The sequence below is a fragment of the Carassius gibelio genome, chromosome B24, assembly GCF_023724105.1.
Source record: "Carassius gibelio isolate Cgi1373 ecotype wild population from Czech Republic chromosome B24, carGib1.2-hapl.c, whole genome shotgun sequence".
Taxonomy (NCBI): domain Eukaryota; kingdom Metazoa; phylum Chordata; class Actinopteri; order Cypriniformes; family Cyprinidae; genus Carassius; species Carassius gibelio.
The window spans coordinates 16859909-16879908 of NC_068419.1; the positions used below are offsets into that span (position 1 = coordinate 16859909).

Consider the following 20000-nt stretch of genomic DNA (forward strand, 5'->3'; position numbering starts at 1 on the left):
TGTGCTCGTGTGTGTGTGTGAGTAAAACTTGTTTGTGATGTCTGACGGTCAGTGGTGTGTGTGATGTGTTGACAGGTGTGTCCCCAGGCGTCAGGTGTGTTTGACAGAGCTGTCAGAATATCCCTGTCCTCAGTACGAGTGTGTTTCCCGTCCGGCCGGCTGTGATCAGAACCAGCTGGATCCGGTGTGTGACACAGACAGCATGGAACACGCCAATCTGTGTCTGCTGTTCCAGCGGAGCAAGAGCCTGGCCTACATGGGACACTGTCAGGTACAACACCACACACAGCTCTGATCACTCTGATTGACATGCTGTAATTTGTATACGAGTATCATTTCCGATGTGTGTGTGTTCAGGATGCCTGCAGGAGGCCCAGAGAGGTGTGTGGTCATAACGGGGAGACCTACAGTACGGTGTGTGAAGCGTTCTCGGACCGCGTGGCTGTAGACTATCAGGGTCGCTGTCATGCGGTTGGAGTTGTGTCAGAGTTCACTTCAGACTCGGGCTGCAACGCTGTTCCCTGCCCTCCGCTCTCCAGCCCCGTCTGTAACCCCGTCACGCCGCCCGGTGAGAGCCGCTCCACCGTCCTCAGAAACAGAGTCTATATCTCACATTTCTGATTTTAGATTTCATATTTCTGAGTTTATATCTCATATTTCTGAGTAAAAACCCTTAAGATAACATGTAGAAAGAAAAAAAAAAACATATTTTAAGCACATAGAATAACATAAGTGAGTTAGAATTTGAACAATTAATTGCAGCTTTGAATGATTACATAATTGTGGCATCCGTAAATGTAATTGAGATTAGAAATTTGATTAATTGTGCAGCCCTTGTATCTCATAATTCTGAATTTATATCTTAATACTGAGTTTATATCTCAATTCTGTTTAAATCTCATAATTCTCCATTTATATTTTGTAATTCTGAGTTTACATCTTATAATTATGTTTATATAATAATTCTGAGTTTATATTTTAATTCTGAGTTTATATCTTAATTCTGAGTTTATATCTTAATTGAGTTTATATCTTAATTCTGAGTTTATATCTTATCATTTTGAGTTTATATCTCTATCCTTAGTTTAAATCTCATAATTCTGAGTTTATATCTTAGTTCTGAGTTTATATCTTAATTCTGAGTTTATTTCTTATCATTTTGAGTTTATATCTCTATCCTTAGTTTAAATCTCATAATTCTGAGTTTATATCTTATAATTCTTTACTGAGTTTACATCTAATAATTCTGAGTTTATATCTTATAATTCTGAGTTTATATATTAATTCTGAGTTTATATCTTAGTTCTGAGTTTATATCTTAGTTCTGAGTTTATATCTTAATTCTGAGTTTATTTCTTATCATTTTGAGTTTATATCTCTATCCTTAGTTTAAATCTCATAATTCTGAGTTTATATCTTATAATTCTTTACTGAGTTTACATCTAATGATTCTGAGTTTATATCTTATAATTCTGAGTTTATATATTAATTCTGAGTTTATATCTTAATTCTGAGTTTATATCTTAATTGAGTTTATATCTTAATTCTGAGTTTATATCTTATCATTTTGAGTTTATATCTCTATCCTTAGTTTAAATCTCATAATTCTGAGTTTATATCTTAGTTCTGAGTTTATATCTTAATTCTGAGTTTATTTCTTATCATTTTGAGTTTATATCTCTATCCTTAGTTTAAATCTCATAATTCTGAGTTTATATCTTATAATTCTTTACTGAGTTTACATCTAATAATTCTGAGTTTATATCTTATAATTCTGAGTTTATATATTAATTCTGAGTTTATATCTTAGTTCTGAGTTTATATCTTAGTTCTGAGTTTATATCTTAATTCTGAGTTTATTTCTTATCATTTTGAGTTTATATCTCTATCCTTAGTTTAAATCTCATAATTCTGAGTTTATATCTTATAATTCTTTACTGAGTTTACATCTAATGATTCTGAGTTTATATCTTATAATTCTGAGTTTATATATTAATTCTGAGTTTATATCTTAATTCTGAGTTTATATCTTAATTGAGTTTATATCTTAATTCTGAGTTTATATCTTATCATTTTGAGTTTATATCTCTATCCTTAGTTTAAATCTCATAATTCTGAGTTTATATCTTAGTTCTGAGTTTATATCTTATACTTTTGAGTTTATATTTTATAATTTTGAGTTTATATCTCTATCCTTAGTTTAAATCTCATAATTCTGAGTTTATATCTTATAATTCTGACTGAGTTTATATCTTATAATTCTGAGTTTATATCTTATAATTCTGAGTTTATATCTTATAATTCTGAGTTTATGTCTCAATTCTGAGTTTATATCATAATTCTGAGCTTATATCTTTAAATTCTGACTGACTTTCTATCTTGTAATTTTGAATGAGTTTATATCTTATAATACTAAGTTTATATCTCAATTAGGAGTCTTATAATTCTGAGTTTATATTATAAAATACTGAGTTTATATTTTATAATTCTGAGTTTCTTATAATTCTGAGTTTATATCTCATAATTTTTAGTTTATATCTCATAATTCTAAGTTTATATCTTATTAACATTGGAGTGTTGATATTAGCGAGTATTGGATTTTCAGTTTGTATCTTGATTTTGTTTTGTTTTTTAGTATTTTATGTTAGGGTTAGATTATTTTAAAATGTTAATAATTGAAATACTTTGATTCACCCTGTCTGAGAAGAACTCAGAATGAATTATTAAGAGGATATATTTGATTTTCAGAGCTGTCTATGAGGGATATCATTAGTGTAAAACTAACGGAGATAAACTGCGGTGAATGTGTGCAGGTGCCTGCTGTCCGGTGTGTGCGGGAATGCTGCAGATCCTCTGGAATAAAGCACAGATGAACACCTACGCTAAGGTAAATGTTTCATCTTTTCATTCTGCATGTTTGAAGTGTCCTGTGGTTTTAGCCAAACGCATTTAGATCAGGCAGCCAGCAGGAGGCAGTGTGGATTGTTTAATAGCATAAATCCCCCAGATGACTATTCTTATGTGGTCATGTTTCTCCTGAACAGCATGCATTACATCAGCCACTCCAGATCCCTGAGCAGGGTAGTGTGTTTGGAAACAGTGCTTTTATGAACTATTAACAGTCTATGTTTCCATAAGAGGTTTGGCCTTTCTCCAAAAACGTTTAATAAAATCGAATGTCACAGGTGTTGCATTTCATAAACGCAGCAGTTACACTCAATAATGTTTGCCGATGCTGTACTAATGAATAGAATATTGCGATCTCCACCGTTACTATTGCTCGTAAAAGAGTTAGTGATTTGAACAAATGAACAACACTTTAAATTACACAGCTTGTTGAGGAAAGGTGTATATGTGCTGTGAAATTAATAGTGTGAGGCAGCCTTCATACTGTGTGTGTGTGTGTGTGTGTGTGTGTGTTTCAGCTGAACCGGAATCAGCCGGTGACGGTCCATGACATCCTGAAGATCTTGCGGCTGCACATCTCTGTTCCTCAGTGTGATATCTTTGGTTATCTGAGCATCGACTCTGAGCTCATCTTCCTCATCGTGCCTGTGGATCAGCAGCCCACGCCGCTGCAGGTGTGTCTGCTCAAACATACGGCTCTGTAAAATACAGCGGAGGAATTATCAATCAGTCACACGTGATGCAGAGGGAGAGCTTGTGCTAACAGAGGTTCAGAATATCCACTCATATTAATAAAACACTCCTATAACTCTTCTCCATCTGAACCGGCTGTATTTACTATGAATGTGACCATTTTATTTTCATAGTGTGGCCGATAAACCTTTTTTAATAAAAAGAATTCAAATTATTTAAAATATTGAAAAATTCTAATCTTAAAATGCATTGAAGATTTTGGCTGAATAAATAAATAAATAAATAATTTTAATTTAAGTAATTTAATTAATAATTAAGTTAATAAATAAGTTACAATATTTTTTATTATTAATATATTAAGTTAATAAATATGTAAAAAACAAAAAAAAACAAAAACTAATCTAAATTCAAAACAATACCATGAGAATTATGGGCAACAACCAATAAATGGCTGATTCTATTTATTTTGTAAGAGTTAATTAACTATTTTAATTGTTTTAATAATTTAATTATATATTAAGCTGATAAAGAAATGAAAACTAAAAATTCAAATCTAAAATCAGTCAGTTTAAAATGATATAATACACAATATGAAAAATAGAGATTTAATTAAATGAGATTTATGTTTAAAAAGCATATTTATATTTAATACTTTATACATAGCAGTTCAATATTTAATAATAACCTATAACAATAAATGGCATAAATATATACATTTTTCTTTTTTTATAATTTGACTGATACAGTAAACATATCTCACACAACCCTAGTGAAAAGATGATTCTTTAATCTGGATGATTCACTCTTATAGACAGTTTTAATGATGATCCCTCAGTAGTGCTCTGAGCGTCTGTGCTCCCAGGATAACTCTGAATGTGTGGACGAGTCTTTCCTGCGGTTGCATCAGACGCTCCAGATGTTCCTCACATTTGCCTAAAAATATCCAAGCAGTGTGCAGGGACTGAAGGCCTGTGTGTTGTTTCTCTCCTGTGCAGATCGAAGCCTGCAGTAAAGAGGCAGAGAAGATTGACTCTCTCATTAACTCGGCCAGCCCAACTCTGGGCTCACACGTGCCTCTGGCGGCCTTCCTTCACTCCGAGCTCCAGCTGTCCACCATCAGCTCGGCCGCGCTGCCCTCGCTCTCCCTCTCCCTCTGTGTTTTCACCTCCTCGCTCCTGCTGTCTCTGACCTCTGACCTCTGACCTCCACCGACGAGGACAATCAGACTCCAGGCTGCTCTCTCAGTATTAAGGACTTCCTGAAGAGACAGAGAAGGACAGATTGCTGCTTCCACAGTCTCACCGAGCTTTTCTACCTTTGTAAAAACAGCCTGTTTTTTTAACTATTATATATTGTTTGAAATATTTTATTGTTCCTTTAATGTCAATCAGTTTTTAAAAATTACAAGAACGAGGAACCCAGCCATGTAAACAAATATGACAATCGTACTGCTCATCCGTGAAGTGGTAAACACAATATGCCTTGCTTATAAATTTATATATCTTTATATCTATATTAAATGTATCTGTATAGAATTTTTTTTTTTTTGATATGATGAAGTATGTTTATGTTGAAAAGAGGAGCACAGTGTTCTTTTAAGAGAAGAAACGCTCAGTCTGACCGCTGGATTGAGGATGGTACCCCGAAGATAGGCTGACTGAGACTCCGAGTAATCTGAAGAAAGCATGCCAGACTCGGGAGATGAATTGGGGACCTCTGTCGGATACAATGTCTTCTGGTGGATCAAAGTGACGGAATACAAGGTGGAATAGTAGGTTGGCAGTTTCAAAGGCAGTGGGAAAACCCTTTAATGGGATGAGTTTGCAAGCCTTGGAGAAGCGGTCGACCACGACTAGGATACCAGTGTGTGAATCTGAAGGTGGGAGATCAGTCATAAAGTGGACTAAAGTGGTATGGGCAGTGGCTTCAGCTTACTTTCGGGGAGTCGTCGTGGGGTATTGGAGATGGCACAGACTGAGCATCCACGAACGTACTGGGAGACATCCTGCGCGATGGAGGGCCACCAGAACCGGTTACGAAGGAGTGAGAGGGTTCGTCAGCTGCCTGGATGTCCAGAGCCCGGAGACGTGTGAATTGAGTCTATGAGGGACAGGCGTAGTGATGATGGAACATATATCCTTCCCTCTGGACCTCCCGGCGGAGCTGGCTCGGAACGGGTGGCTTCCTGGATACGATCCTCTATTGACCATTTGATGGAACTAACAATAATGGCTGGAGGGAGTATAGATTCTGGAGGTGATACTTCGGGCTCAGGCGCATGAAGACGGGAGAGAGCGTCTGCTTTAAGGTTCTTGCCTCCTGGTCGATATGTAACTCGGAAGTTGAAACGAGTGAAGAAGAGGGCCCATCGGGCTTGGCGAGGATTTAGACATTTGGCTTCTTGAAGATATTTGAGGTTACGGTGGTCCGAAATGACTTCGACTTGATGGTGTGCTCCCTCCAGCCAGTGTCTCCATTCTTCGAAAGCCATCTTGATAGCCAGAAGTTCCTGATTACCGATGTCGTAATTACGCTCCGCTTGGGCCGATCCTTGAGCGGAGAGGTGAGTGGTGAACTGTTGATACTGTATTGATGAATAAAACGACGGTAGAAGTTTGCAAATCCTAAGAATCCCTGGAGGTCTTTGACGGTGGTGGGTTGTGACCAGTTCTTGATGGTGTCCACCTTCCTCTGGTCCATTTGGATTCCTTGTGGGCTGATGACATAGCCGAGGAAGTGAACAGTGGTACGGTGGAACTCACACTTTTCCAACTTCAGGAACAACTGATGATCTCTGAGTCTTTGCAGGACTTGACAGACGTGGTGATGGTGTTCAGTTAAGCTCTTGGAGAAGATAGTTGAGCTGAGTGGGATGTTAATAGGATGACTTGAGGATACTTGCTGTACAGACGAAGGGTGGACACAGGAGGAACTGACAGGACACGGAGGACAGATGGTGGCCGGTAAGCTGGAGGATCAGACGGTAAGGTATTCAGATGATTCCAAGAGTAGCACAGAGAGTAGAGTCAGTGTATCTCAGACGAGACCAGACAGAGAGTGAAAGGAACTGTGGGCTTAAGAAGTGGCAGTGATGAGCGGGTGCAGGTGTGGTGACTTCAGTAATCTGGTGATAATGAGCGGATGGGTGGAGTCGGGTGATTGGACTCTGATGGTGTGGCAGGTGTTACTGGTGCCTCCGTGACAGCATAGAAATGTGTGTGTGTAAGTGATTTTAAAATACATTTGTTAAATTGTCAGACAATATTATAAATTACTGTCTAATTAATATGAGGCAAAATCTTTATCAAATCATTCATCTCTTTTGACAATATTTCTATAAGTAAAGGCAGATATTATATATTCCAGTTATATCACCTATCTAGAAGAGCTGCTGGTGCACTGTGAAGGTTTTATTGAGCTCACAATAAAGCGGATATAGCCACAGTCCAACTCTTCTCTCTCCTGTCTTGTGTGTGTTAACTGTTCCAGTGTGTTTCTGTGGGCTTCAGGGAGTCATTCAGAGTCAACACAAGTGAATCTTTATGAGTGAGTCATTTGAATCATTTACTCAATCGATTCACTCAGAACACAGATTCATTAAGGAACAAAACACCACAATCTGGGCACTGTTTGCACTTTGTTTGGAACAATTTCAATTGACAAACCGGACAAAGTAGAACTTGGAATATTGCGTCTAGCACATACGCTACTCGATATTAACTTTACAGCAATCGTATGTTCAGTATCTGTGTCTTGGCTGTTAGATGTTGGTCACAGTAGAGAGTATGTTTAGTTTGTGACAGGAATTTATTACAGCGTGTTCACTGGATTGTACTCTAGTTTAATATACTGACTGTTCTTTCTGGGAAAAAAGCCCTTTTAATGGACAAAAACTCAATAAATCTGGTGAAAGTTGTGAAAACGTTGAGGTTTATGTCCCTCACAGCCTCATTTCATCCATGTTGAATTCAATATGGTGGCTTGTCCCAATAACCCTTTAACAATATTAACCATGGTTTTAATACAAATAAAACCTCCAAAACATGGTTACTGTAGTGGTAACCAGAAATTAACCATGGTTTTGCTGTATTAACCATAGTCTAAGCATGGTAAGTGTAGTAAAGCCATGGTTAATTATCGTAAGGGCATTAGAGGGTAAGGCCACAGCTGTGTGTCAGAAGTCATACACACTCGAACACTTGGGTCAGATACAGCTCATGATTCTGAGTATAAAAGTGGTTTAGAGACCACAAGTGAGTGCTGGGCCAGGCCAAAGGTCACCGATGAGGACAGATTTAGACCAGTTGTGTTCACAGCTAGCTTCAGCGAGGGCTATTTAGGTCTGCAAAGGAAGTTTTGAGTTATGAACATATTATATTACCATGTAGTTCAGTTTAATACTGTTTAAACTCACTTTAGAGTGTTCTGATGTGTTTAGTACCTGATCTAGAACACGGCGATCGCTCTTCAATGAGATCAGATCAATCTGTCAGATCACACTCGCTCTGTTTCTGTGCAGCTCCAGCTTTCTGTGACAGTAACAGAAATACAACTATCTTTAAGTTTTACTAATAAAGTATAAAACTATAACCCCAAAGAACAAAACAATGACATCCTTATTAAAATGTACAAATATTTTCTTTCATGTTCCACGGAAGAAAGAAAGACATGAGGATATTGTCCTACCATTTTCTTTGATTGCATTATGTAATATGAAGTGGGTTTGCTTTGACCAAATCACGAAGACAAACCTTCTTAAATCAGAGCAAAAACAAAAACAAAACATAAAATCATAAAATTGATACATTCTTCTCTAGTAAATGTATCTCAGTTTAATAATCTGTAGGCGTTTGTGCTGGAAAACAAGAACAAATACTGGAGAAGAACAGCACATTTAGCAGGTACAGTGAAAGTTATGATTATTCCCATATTCCAGTGTTTGGGAACACAGTATTCAATCCTGGAGCTATGGAGATACCTGATGAAGTTGTGTTTTTAATCTTTGAAGTGTTGCTAATTCAACTCCTAAGACATTTACATTCATAGCTCTTTAAAAACCTAAAGTTTACCTTCTTAAAACCAGCAGAAACTCTTAGTATTGTCATTTTATCTTTGCCACAGACCTTGTTTAGTCATGAATTGAAAATCCCCATTATTAAAACCCATAGGAAATTCTTGAGGGAACTAGTGTTGAATTAGCTTATACATCAGGGAGAAAGACAGCTAAGTGATTCAGGACTAAAGTGTGTGAGATCTTATTAAGTCTGCAGCTCTGTGTGGCCTTTACTCAGGACTGAATTACCATGCTTTGCACAAACATCTGAGATCTTTCATCATCCTCCTTCAGACGTCACTGGGGAACATGCACAGGTGCTGGAGGACAGGCCGTACGTCTTTAATAAGCTGGTCTAAAACACTAGAGAAACGTACCAATCGTGCAGGTCAAGGACATACAGACACACAGTTTCTCTGTGGGAATCACAAGCCAGGCTGCAAGCGTGCAATTACACATGAGCTAGAATTGTGATGCAGTCCTGTCTTATTGAATCTCAGCAGGCTTTGGTGATCCACATATGATGGGAATCTTACAAACTGCCCACAGCGCCTGAAATTACCCATCTACAGCCCTCAGCAGCCTGCCATGATTTCCTCCATTAACCTTGACAGGTTGAGACAGACTTAATGAAGTGCATTGAAATAAGAGGTTTGTAGGAGTGTGCATCTTAACAATACATAAGTGTGGAAAATGAGAGCGTGAGCAATGTATTTGAGTAAAACCACAAGCATTCAGTGTTGAGCTGTAGTAATACAGACAGTCCAGATGAACGTTCCCACGATCATGCCGTGACTACTTCTGATATTAACGCTTGCTTCATATTCTTCCTTTAAGTCAAGTGATATTGTTCCCTTTTTAGACTAATTTCCCTGTAGATGAACGTTTAAGAAATCATGGGGAACACAAACACTGTGTGTCATACCATCAGGCATCTATGACACATTCACTGTTCATCGTTAAAGTGTATAGCACAAGTTTAGATCCAAATATGGTCTATTTATTAAAATAAGAAGCTATTGCTAATACAGTGGCTTAAAGGAAAAATTCAGACCTCCAAAAGGACGATTGTGTCATTATTTCATCTCTTTTTGTTCCAAACCTGTTTATTTTTTTGTGTTACACGAATTAAGAATTCACCACGCAGTTCATACTGGAACATTACAGGATTCCATGAATACTCCATACATTCCCTTCTGAAGTCATTATAGCTTACTGTGCCAAAGAAAGTACAATTTCTGAGCTGGATGAGTCAAATTCGGTAGTCATTGGGTTTAAAAGAAATATTTGTGCACAACATCTTAGTGGAACAAGAATCTAAATTTGAGATTGAAAATGGCAACTAAGTATTTTTCAGTGCAGTTGTGATTTTAATAATTTAAGTTGTGTAATTTAAACAGCTCTTGGTCTGGACATCTTTGTGTTGCTTTAACATTAACCAGGACTGACTTTGAGAGACTATACAAAGCATATGCTAGGTTATATCTTTGAACCTTGTATAATTAATAAATATAGACGTAAATGTAGTGTGAAATTGCTTTAAAATAATCAGTGAAGTCATTACAAATAGCATAATTTAGGTTTCCTGAAATAGAAACGCAAACCAGCTAGTTTCAGCCACTGGCCTCGTTATACTCACACATCAACAACAATGATTCTCTCTGTCCTTAATCGCATGCTTTTCAACATCGTAGATGAGTAGAATTAGATTTTCCTACATCTTATTGATTAGTGTTTGAAACAAGAATGAAGATCTATCATTATGCCTTGCTGGGATAATTATATTTCTGTTAGTAATGTTAAATATCTGAGTTTTGGAGATTGAAGGATGAACGGTTGCAGCCTATTACAGATCTGCATCTTTTGATCTGCTCAGTCAGTGGACTGAAGTTCAGCACGCTCACACTGTGTCTCAGACCAAGTCTAACAACTGGCGGCTCATGATCGATCTAAAAGATGCAAATATCTCCGTTCTTCCTCATCATAGGACGTTCCTTAGGTATGTTTTTGGGGGCAAAAGCTTACCAATACTGGTTCTTCTTTTGGCCTTGCACTCTCACTCGCACTCTTAAAAATCTACTTTTTTCTGAACTCCTCCTAGATCGTTGGTCCAATTTTAACAAAATTTGTCTCAGATAATCATCAGACCATGCTGGCTAAAAGTTGTGGATTTCGTGTTAACATACAAAATGGTTTTCGGTAAACACATCAACAAATTTGCTGGAATGATTCCAAACTGTATCTGAGACTGTATCTCTGCAAAGCTTTGACAGCAGACTTTGTTTGTGCTTTTGTCACCTCACCTAAGAATGTCTGGAGTGTGAGTGTATGCATTTTATTACACATTTTTAGAACAAAATGTCATGCTTTGTTTTATTCATAAATTGAAAGACCCCATTATAAAACTTTTACTGTTACTAAAAACGTAAAACTTGTACTTATTCAATTATTTCATTTTGTAATATATATTATTATTATTAATATTATTGATATGTGTGTGTGTGTGTGTGTGTGTGTGGGTACTTTAGCACTGGTGTTTTTGAAGGCATCTTCCTGTTTGTTTGACTGCATTTAATTTTAGACCAGTCTTCGATCGCTTCATGAACACACCCTAAGTGGGTTACTGTGGTGAGATGCCATGGCCAAAAACAGGTGTGAAAACTTAGTTCTTAAGAAAGTACCACCAAAGATATAATAATTTAATAGAGTGACCAGTAGAGAGGCTAGATGAGTGCTGGGTCTTTGAGATGAAACCAAATTAAACGAGTCTAGAAAATACTACCAGACCATTTCACAGGCTCCCTCGAGAGTGAAGGTGAAGGGCCACTTGTGTACATTTGAAGGTTTTGGAGTTGAGTATGAAAGAGGAAAACTTGATAATAAGAGTTCAGATGAATGGTGTGCGAAGAGAAGCTGGAGATCATTTTCTGGCTGAACAGGAGCAGAGACAGGACATGAAACTACAGTTTATTGCTATACATCACAATAAAGTTTTTTTCACTGGAACACATACGTAAAAAGAGATTTCATCTTAAGTGTTGTGGCTAAATACTTCAGCCTCATAGAAAGCCAGTATTATCTACAGCTCAGTTTTGTCTATAAACAGAATGGTGTGAGGTTTTAACATGTTTCAGTTCTCACAAACGCAGCTTTATCAGCAGCATCTTCACTACTGTGGGTTTACTGCGATACAGCAGGAAGGAGAGAGCAACGCATGCAAATCATATCACATACAAGAGTATAGTCTTGCACTATATATTTTTACCTTAACCTAGCATTCAGCATTAAAATATTAACTATAATAACGTGCATTGTGGAGATGATGTAAAGTGCATGATTGCATATTAAATGCAGTGGCACACATGTTGTGGATGTGAATGTGGTGAAATATAAACATTCATACTAAGCTCAGATCATTCTCACATTCTCTGCCACAATGACGATGGAGGCCCTGCTGCTTCTGTTCCTCCTCACACACGCTGCAGGTAGGAACACACTCAATTCGGCTGTTTCTCTGACTGCATTTTGTGTAGATATTGTATTATTATTATGATTTTCATCAACTTTGCGTAGGACTAGCAGTGTAAGGGTTTAATGGTCTCATGTCTCATTTATCAGCTGAACAGGAGCATCCTAAATAATATGTCAAGAATTTTATATTTTATCTAATGACCAAGAGGCTCTACTTTGGTTATTGTGTCACTGGATGATTCATTAGTAAATATATTCTGTGCAATGGTGTGTGCAGCGCGATAGACCACAGACATATTTCTTTGAAAGTATTTGAGCAGTCTGGACTGTTTTCATCAGTTGTTTCAAATGCCATAATGCCAGTGATTCATTCATGATTTATCCCTTCTTTTAAGTCAGTTCTGTTCAGTGAATTGGACAGCAGGGTTCACGAAATGAACAGTGAATGAACAGTTGAAGCAGTTTAGGACACGCAGCACAGGATCTACAGATAATCAATTAAAGCAGTAGTGTACCATGGATGAAAGAATGCTTCTGTAAATGATCTCATATGAGCTGATGCGTTCAGTGAAAATAGGTGTTGTCCATATGTGGTTATTTTGTTGAGATGCATGCATGTTCAGCAGACTGAAGTATTTTCCACAGGTTCTGGTGCATGTAAGGTTTATAGATTTTGAGATATTTGCCTTTTGTCCATATGCACACTTTTAGAATGAAGGGTTTTACATGAAGCTGTGGTCAGGTCAGGTTTGAGATTAAATTCTGCGGGTCCATATGATAATGAATTCATTTCCAAATGAAATGTTTATAGATGCTTATGTTGTGTGTAAATTCTTTCTTCATGATTAATTTCTCTTTAAAGTGTAAACAATGTCTCTGCGGTCAAAAAGATTGCTCAGTTTGATTTTTTTTTTCTCCATTAATTTCAGTTCAATTCAGTTGGTTTATTATGAATAACCCCTTGAAATGGACCATCTCACTTTCATAGGGTCCCAACATACAGTGTGAGACGATCACAACGAAATATCAACAAACAACAACATAAATGCAAATATCAATACATAAACTATACACAACACACATTAGCAAAAATACAGCACCAATTTGACAAAATGGTCAATAAATACCCAACAAAACACCATAATCAGTGAATAGAACTGTATATATAGATCAAATAGAAACACATAAACTATAATGATTCAATGGATCTAATACTGTATCTGCAAGTTAATTAGTATGGCGTTGTAAACTGGGTAATTTACAGAGAAAGACACAAATATTGTTTTAGTAACTAAAAGAAATGCATTTAAATATAAATTGAAGCTGATGAATATGTCTTCTTATTTGCAAAGATGACAATTATAATGATTAGAAAGTGATGAGTTAAAGTCTACTATAAACTTTATTCAGTTGAGCAAAATCATATTTTGGAGCATAAACAACATCAAAATAATTTTAAGCCAGAAATTTTCTAGTGAAGCTAGTTTCTTATATCAAATTTACTATTTTTATTTACATAAATAGAAAAAAAGCAGTAGTCCCAATATTGATCCTTGGGGCACACCTTTGTTTGAAAAAAAAAAAAAAACAGATTTGTTCCCATTTAAGACAACACATTGTTTTCTTTTGTACAAGTATGAATTTTTATTTTTATTTTTACAGGAATTCAAGAAATCCACACAGTCAGTAAAATATCTGTACAAAAACAACAAACGATCACAATCTCGTGTTTATATGATCAAAAATATGTCAACTACCCAAAATACATGAGTCGTGGAGGTGTTTGGATGTTCAGTGGTTCTGTGACACACAGCAGGATGTCTGTGGAGGATGATCCAGCAGTAAAAGTGTTTACGGCGACACTGAGAGAAGCTGAAGTGAGTGACTCCGGCACGTACTGGTGTGCTGTGAGCATGTCTGGATATGATCCTCACACATATCTGTATCTGCAGGTTACTGAAGGTATCACTGTTTCTGTGCAGCATCATAAACCAAACCATATATTCCAGAAGGTGTAAATGACTCTGATCTCTTCTCTCTCATGTGTAGCAGAACCAGGGCTCCGTGTCTCCAATCAGACTGTGTCAGGTTATGAGGGAGGTAACGTCACGATCCTCTGTCACGGCGCTTCACACTGGTGTACGATCAGAGGATCTTGTGCGGGGAGAGATGGAGGATCTCTAGAGAGGACTGCGGTGCGTGATGATGATGGTTCTGTTCTGAGAGTGACTCTGTATCAGCTGCAGACAGAGGACAGTGGATGGTATTACTGCTCCAATAAGGATTCACAGATGCCTGTTCATCTCACTGTGATGGAGGCCCTAGAAATTACACAGTTTACAGCCCTAGATACTACACAGTTTACAACTAACCCCTCTTATAGCAGCACACCACCCAGTGCAGACAGGTAAGAGATCGTGCTGGTTTAATCACAGCACTTGTTAGCGGTGGACTGACCTCATCTGATCAAGCTTTCATTCGTTCTCAGTGCAAGCCTTGACTTCAGGCAGTTCCTGTGGCTGCTGCTGCTGGGAGCGATGCTGCTGATTACAGTCTGTGCAGCTGTGATGCTGATCAGAGCGAGGAACACGAGAAGTGAGGGATTTACTCAGACGATTAGTGAGACAAAGTTATTAAATTTGAGGTAATTAAAGTGTAGGTACAGTATTACATGAGTGTGTGTGTCCGCAGAACAAAGAGCTGAAAGCTCAAATCTTCATGATCACATGAACACACAACAACTGACCAAAGTAGGTGAAACACTGAGTTCACATTCACAATACTGTCAGCCTTTGATCACAATCCATCATAGTATTAATATTATTTTCATAGGATACTGGAAAAAGCAGTGAGGTTCTGTGTGAAAATCTCTATGAAACCATGACCGGAAATAAACCAAAACACTCAGGTACTTTTAATCACATGTGTAGCATTCATAAACTTGCACTATAAACTCTTGTTGTTTTTATTAATGTATTTGTATGCTCTTTTTTTAAATAGGGAAATGGAAAACACAGCAAGGTTGAATGTGAAGATCTCTATGAAACCATGACTAGAACTAAACAAAATACTCAGGTTATTTTTATCACATTTGCAGCTTTCACACACCTGCACTATAAACTGTTGTTGTATTTATTCATTTATTAATATATTTATATTTATAGGGAAATTATAAAAACAAGGAGGTTGAATGTGAAGATCTCTATGAAACCATGACCAGAAATAAACCAAAACACTCAGGTACTTTTATCAGCTTTCAAACACCTGCTCTATAAACTGTTGTCATTATTATTAATAGTATTCATGTACTCATTTTATTTTTTAGGGAAATTGGAAAAACGATGAGGTTGCATGGGAAGGTCTCTATGACATTTTAAATGTAATTAAGCAAAACACTTGGTACTTTGAGTTAATCATTAATTAATCTCTCTCACAATGCATTATCATGTGTCTAATTAATCTATTGTCAGAAACGTGAAAACAATGGACAGTTAGACAGGCTTCGGGATTCTATGATGTTTGTTTTCTCCTTTATGTTAATGAGAGTGATACAGGGTATATATATTTTTTATTAATCAGATGTGTGTAACTCAAGAAAATGAATAGTGTTACTTTTATTCAGTCTTTCAAGTCTTTGTTTGAAGTAATATATATATATATATATTGGTTGATGCAGTGTTTGGTTGATATATATATATATATATATATATATATATATATATATATATATATATATATATATATATATATTCACTCTAAAGACCTTTTTGTGGAAGGAGAGATCATATACAGTAGATGTGAGAGTTTCTTCATGGATCCATCGATGTTAATAAAAAGCTTAATTTTTAAAGAGTGTAGTGTTGCTAGAGCAATGCTGTATAGTTTAAACTTTGGGAAAGCACATTAAAAAATAACTATTACTTTTTTTTGTAATATATAAGTATATGAGTATATATATGAATGTTTACTGTCATACCTGTTTTTCTTTCTATCGAATACAAATAGAGAACTTGAACACCCAGAATAAAAATTAAATATATTTTGTTCAATATACATAAATATACCCATAGCATGCATACAGACCTGAGCAAACAGTGTCAGGCGTTATGTTTCTAGCTGAAGTGTTTCTTTGACATGTGACCCAGTGTCTCTGGCCTGTTCATTCTCTGTCTCAGTCTCTGCTCGAGCGCTCGAGTCGCCCGCTGTCTGTGGGTGTACACATACTGCTGAGCTCTTGCTTTTTTTATGATGACTGGAAAGACTTTGTGGAGGAGAAGCCATCGGTCGGTTTGTCTCTGTCACTGTTAATGCTGTTCTGGTTGTTTCGGGGGAAATCTGTCACACTGGTTTCACCTGACTTGAAAAACAGTTATAAATAAATGATCAGTTTTGTCACACCATCCACAAATACTTGTGCAAAAGTGTGGCAGTGTGTGTGGGAGGGTGAGTCAGGACCGAGCGGCAGGAAAACAGAACTAGAGAAGAGAAAAGAGCAGATTTCACATGTTCCACCAAACATCTTCACAAGGACACAGCCATGGATCTCAACTTTCTTCTCTTCATCTTCAGGTTCATCAGACTCTCGGGTGAGACTAACTACACCAGCTTCACTATCCTGTCAAATATGAAGAACTTTCTTATATTAGTAATCTTAAGATTTTCATGTTTATGTAATGATGCAAGATTACTCAATGTATGAAGTCAAGAATGTTATGATATTAGCATAAAGAGTAAACAGAAGGGTCCAAAATATGAGCCTATATTGGAAACCTGGGATAAAAAAAAATACATAAATAACATTTATTTAAGATTGACTGTTAAGATTGACTCTTTTTGGTCAAATTGTTATTTTAATATATGTGTAAATTAATCCCGCCCCTGAGGCTGTTTGACTGATATGTCAAACAGCCAGTCACAGTTCATTTTGTTCAGCATCATGTTTCGAGGTGTGGAAATGTCGCCACAATAACAGACCGGTGTGTAAAACACTCAGATGCATTTTAAATATTCTATCCCGCAAACTTTAAATATGTCACATACTTTTGAATATCCAGTGTTTGGTTGATGCTGATTAGCACTCATCATCACAGTTGTAAACACTAGGCTTTATTCTGTCATGAAGGGGATTGGCTGAGACTAGAACCAAACACAGGAAATCCAAATATGGTCTTAAGAGGGAGGGAACACAAGGGAGGGTCTGACAGTACAGTGTTACGGTACACAGGGACAGGAGACTGTAATAACAGGACAACACGGTTTATTGAGGCACAAGCAGAAGAGCAGGTAGTGAATGTGAGGAGGTAGTGCTGGAGGCTGGTGAGTTGAAGGGATCCGGAGGTTGAGAACACAAGACGCTGGAGGTAGAGGACACACACACACGCACACGATGGAGGCAGGAAGTTACTGGAGATCGCTGGAGAGAGGTAAGCAGAGTAATGGTTAGTCCTTAGAGTAAGCAGGTAGGTATTGACCTTGTTGCGAATGAGACCGGACGGTGACTGAGTGTGTGTGCATGGTATTTATGGGAGTGGCTTGATTGCAGGTGGATGAGGATCAGGTAGGAGTGATTAGTATTCCGGTGAGGATGTGCACTGTGATAGGTTGGTGTTGGAGCCCGGCATGTCTCTTAAGGGACCCCCCTCCCCACGGCCTGCTCCTGATCATCGGGGACCCCGACGACATGGTGGACGTCCTCTTCCCTGTGGAGCAGGTCTGTCAGGGTGGTTGGAGTGGAAGGTGTCTAGCAGGTTCCGATCCAAGATGTCGTTGCGTGGGACCCATGAGCATTCCTCTGGACCATATCCTTCCCAGTCCACTAGATTCTCAAGTTGTCCACCATGACGCCGGGAGTCCAGAATGTTGTGAACCTGGTAGGCAGCTCCATCGTCTTGGGGGGTTTTCGGCTATGCCAGGCTCTGTGGGGTGGGCGACAGAAGGATGGTGAGGTCTGAAGGTGACTGGGTTGATGTGTTCGATGATGGTGAATGGGCAAATGAATCTGGGACTCAACTTGCGGCATGGTAGGCACAGGCGGATGTCACGGGTTGACAGCCAGACCTTCTGTCCAGGTTGGTATGCTGGGGCGTCAGAGCGGTGAAGGTCGGCTGTCATCCTGTGTCTACGTAGGGCCCGTTGTAGCTGGTGGTGGGCCACATCCCAGACCCTCTCGCTCTTTCGGGACCAGTAGTCGACTGATGAGATGTCTGAGGGCTCTCCAGACTATGGGAAGAGTGGTGGCTGGTAGCCGAGCACGCACTGGAATGGGGTGAGTCCGGTGGAAGGTTGATGTAGGGAGTTCTGTGCGTAATCCGCCCACCCTAGGAACTGGTTCCAAGAGTCCTGTTGGTCATGGCAGAAGGTACGCAGGAAGCGGCTGATCTCCTGTATCTTCCTTTCCATCTACCCATTGGACCGGGGATGGTATCCAGAGGACAGGCTGATGGCCACACCTAGGAGTGAATGGAAAGCTCCCAAACCCGGGAGATGAACTGGGGGCCTCTGTCTGAGATGATGTCCTCGGGAATGCCAAGTAACGTAAGACATGGTTAAACATCAGTTCGGTGGTTTGCAGTTTTGCAGTTGCAGTTTGCAGTTCGGCTGTGGGCAGACCTTTCAGCGGGAGAAGACGAAAGGATTTAGAAAACTGGTAAACAACAACGAGGATGCATGTGTTATTATCAAAGGGAGGTAGGTCAGTTATGAAGTCCACCCCTAGGTGTGACCAAGGGGCAGATCAGAACGGGCAGAGGGAGGAGCTTGCTGAATGGTAGGTCGAGATGGCGCATTCCTTACATCCTTGCATGTACTTTCTGATGTCCGATGCCATATTGGGCCTCCAGAAGCATTCCCTCAGCAGTGAGAGGGTTTCATTGACCACCGGGTGGCCAGTGCCAAGTGATGTTTGAGTTGAGTGGATGAGTGGAGTGCGCCGTGTCCTGGTGATATACTGCAAGCCCAGGGGACAACCCGGGGGAGTGTTGGTGGAGGAATTGGAGGAGGGCAGAGTTTCAGTTGACCAGGTGATGGGACTGATGATTACTTTTTCTGGAAGTATGGTTTCGGGGTCTTCCAGGTTTTCCCCAGGGGTGTAACACCATGACAGGGTGTCGGCTTTGACGTTCTTGACCCCTGGTCGGTATGAGGTGGAGAAATTGAAACGAGTGAAGAATAGAGCCCAGCGGGCCTGTCTAGGGTTTAACCTCTTGGCCAAGTGTAGGTTTTCCAGGTTTTTATGATCCGTTAGAACCAGGAAAGGTTGTTTGGCTACCTGCTTTGAGGTATAGTTGTGAAACCCTCAGGCATTGCAGGACCTCCGCAATGTGGCGACAATGTTCCGCTAGGCCCCGGGAGTAGATGAGGGTATCATCAATGTAGATGACGACAAACTTGTGAACGAACTCACGGAGCACCTCATGGATGAAATCCTGGAATACGGAGGGGGCGTTGATTAGACCATACAGCATGAAGAGGTATTCATAGTGGCCATTAGGGGTGATAAATGCTGTCTTCCACTCGTCCCCCTTACTTATCCAGATGAGGTTGTTTGTGTTGCGGAGGTCCAACTTGGTGAAGACAGTGGCACCAGGGAGATGTTCCAGGGCAGCAGGGACAAGAGGAAGGGGATAGCAGAACTTCACAGTGATATTGTTCAGTGAGCGGAAATCTATGCAGGGCCGCAAGCCTCCATCCATGGCCTTCTCTTCCGGGATGGAAAGGGAGTAGATCCTTCCTTTGGACACTGGCTCACCTGAAAGCAGTTTGATGGCACAGTCCCATGGCCAGTGAGGAGGCAGCTTGGAGGCACGTTTGGTGCAGAAGACATCACTGAAGGGGGCGTAACATGGTGGTATGTTGACAGATTGTTTTTCTACAGGGC

At 38.9% G+C, this 20000-nt stretch overlaps 3 protein-coding genes across 5 annotated transcripts in view; all 3 read left to right on the forward strand.

Annotated features, from left to right (window-relative positions):
* Positions 1-5219, forward strand: part of LOC128013581 (reversion-inducing cysteine-rich protein with Kazal motifs-like) — a 39805-nt gene extending 34586 nt beyond the window's left edge. The window contains exons 17-21 of the mRNA XM_052596688.1: positions 76-271; positions 358-568; positions 2814-2887; positions 3426-3581; positions 4596-5219. Of these exons, the coding sequence (XP_052452648.1) occupies positions 76-271; positions 358-568; positions 2814-2887; positions 3426-3581; positions 4596-4802 (844 nt within the window). The 3' untranslated portion in view covers positions 4803-5219. The remainder of the gene's footprint in view (positions 1-75; positions 272-357; positions 569-2813; positions 2888-3425; positions 3582-4595) is intronic.
* A 6633-nt stretch (positions 5220-11852) lies between these two features.
* On the forward strand, positions 11853-15768 carry LOC128013599 (uncharacterized). The gene is made up of 7 exons (XM_052596712.1): positions 11853-12138; positions 13787-14086; positions 14174-14531; positions 14613-14719; positions 14816-14874; positions 14957-15032; positions 15450-15768. Exons 1-7 carry the CDS (start codon positions 12090-12092, stop codon positions 15467-15469), a joined length of 969 nt encoding a protein of 322 aa, XP_052452672.1. The 5' UTR covers positions 11853-12089; the 3' UTR covers positions 15470-15768.
* Positions 15769-15838: 70 nt separating this feature from the next.
* LOC128013607 (uncharacterized) overlaps positions 15839-20000 on the forward strand; it is a 10065-nt gene continuing 5903 nt past the window's right edge. For all 3 annotated transcript variants that reach the window (XM_052596722.1, XM_052596724.1, XM_052596723.1), the window contains exon 1: positions 15839-16710. In XM_052596722.1, the coding sequence (XP_052452682.1) occupies positions 16662-16710 (49 nt within the window). In that variant the 5' untranslated portion in view covers positions 15839-16661. The remainder of the gene's footprint in view (positions 16711-20000) is intronic.

Coding starts and splice junctions, on each gene's coding strand:
- LOC128013599 (XM_052596712.1), top strand. CDS start 12,090: ATGACGATGGAGGCCCTGCTGCTTCTGTTCCTCCTCACACACGCTGCA. Junction 14,532..14,612: donor ACACCACCCAGTGCAGACAG/GTAAGAGATCGT, acceptor ATTCGTTCTCAG/TGCAAGCCTTGACTTCAGGC. Junction 15,033..15,449: donor AAATAAACCAAAACACTCAG/GTACTTTTAATC, acceptor TTTATTTTTTAG/GGAAATTGGAAAAACGATGA.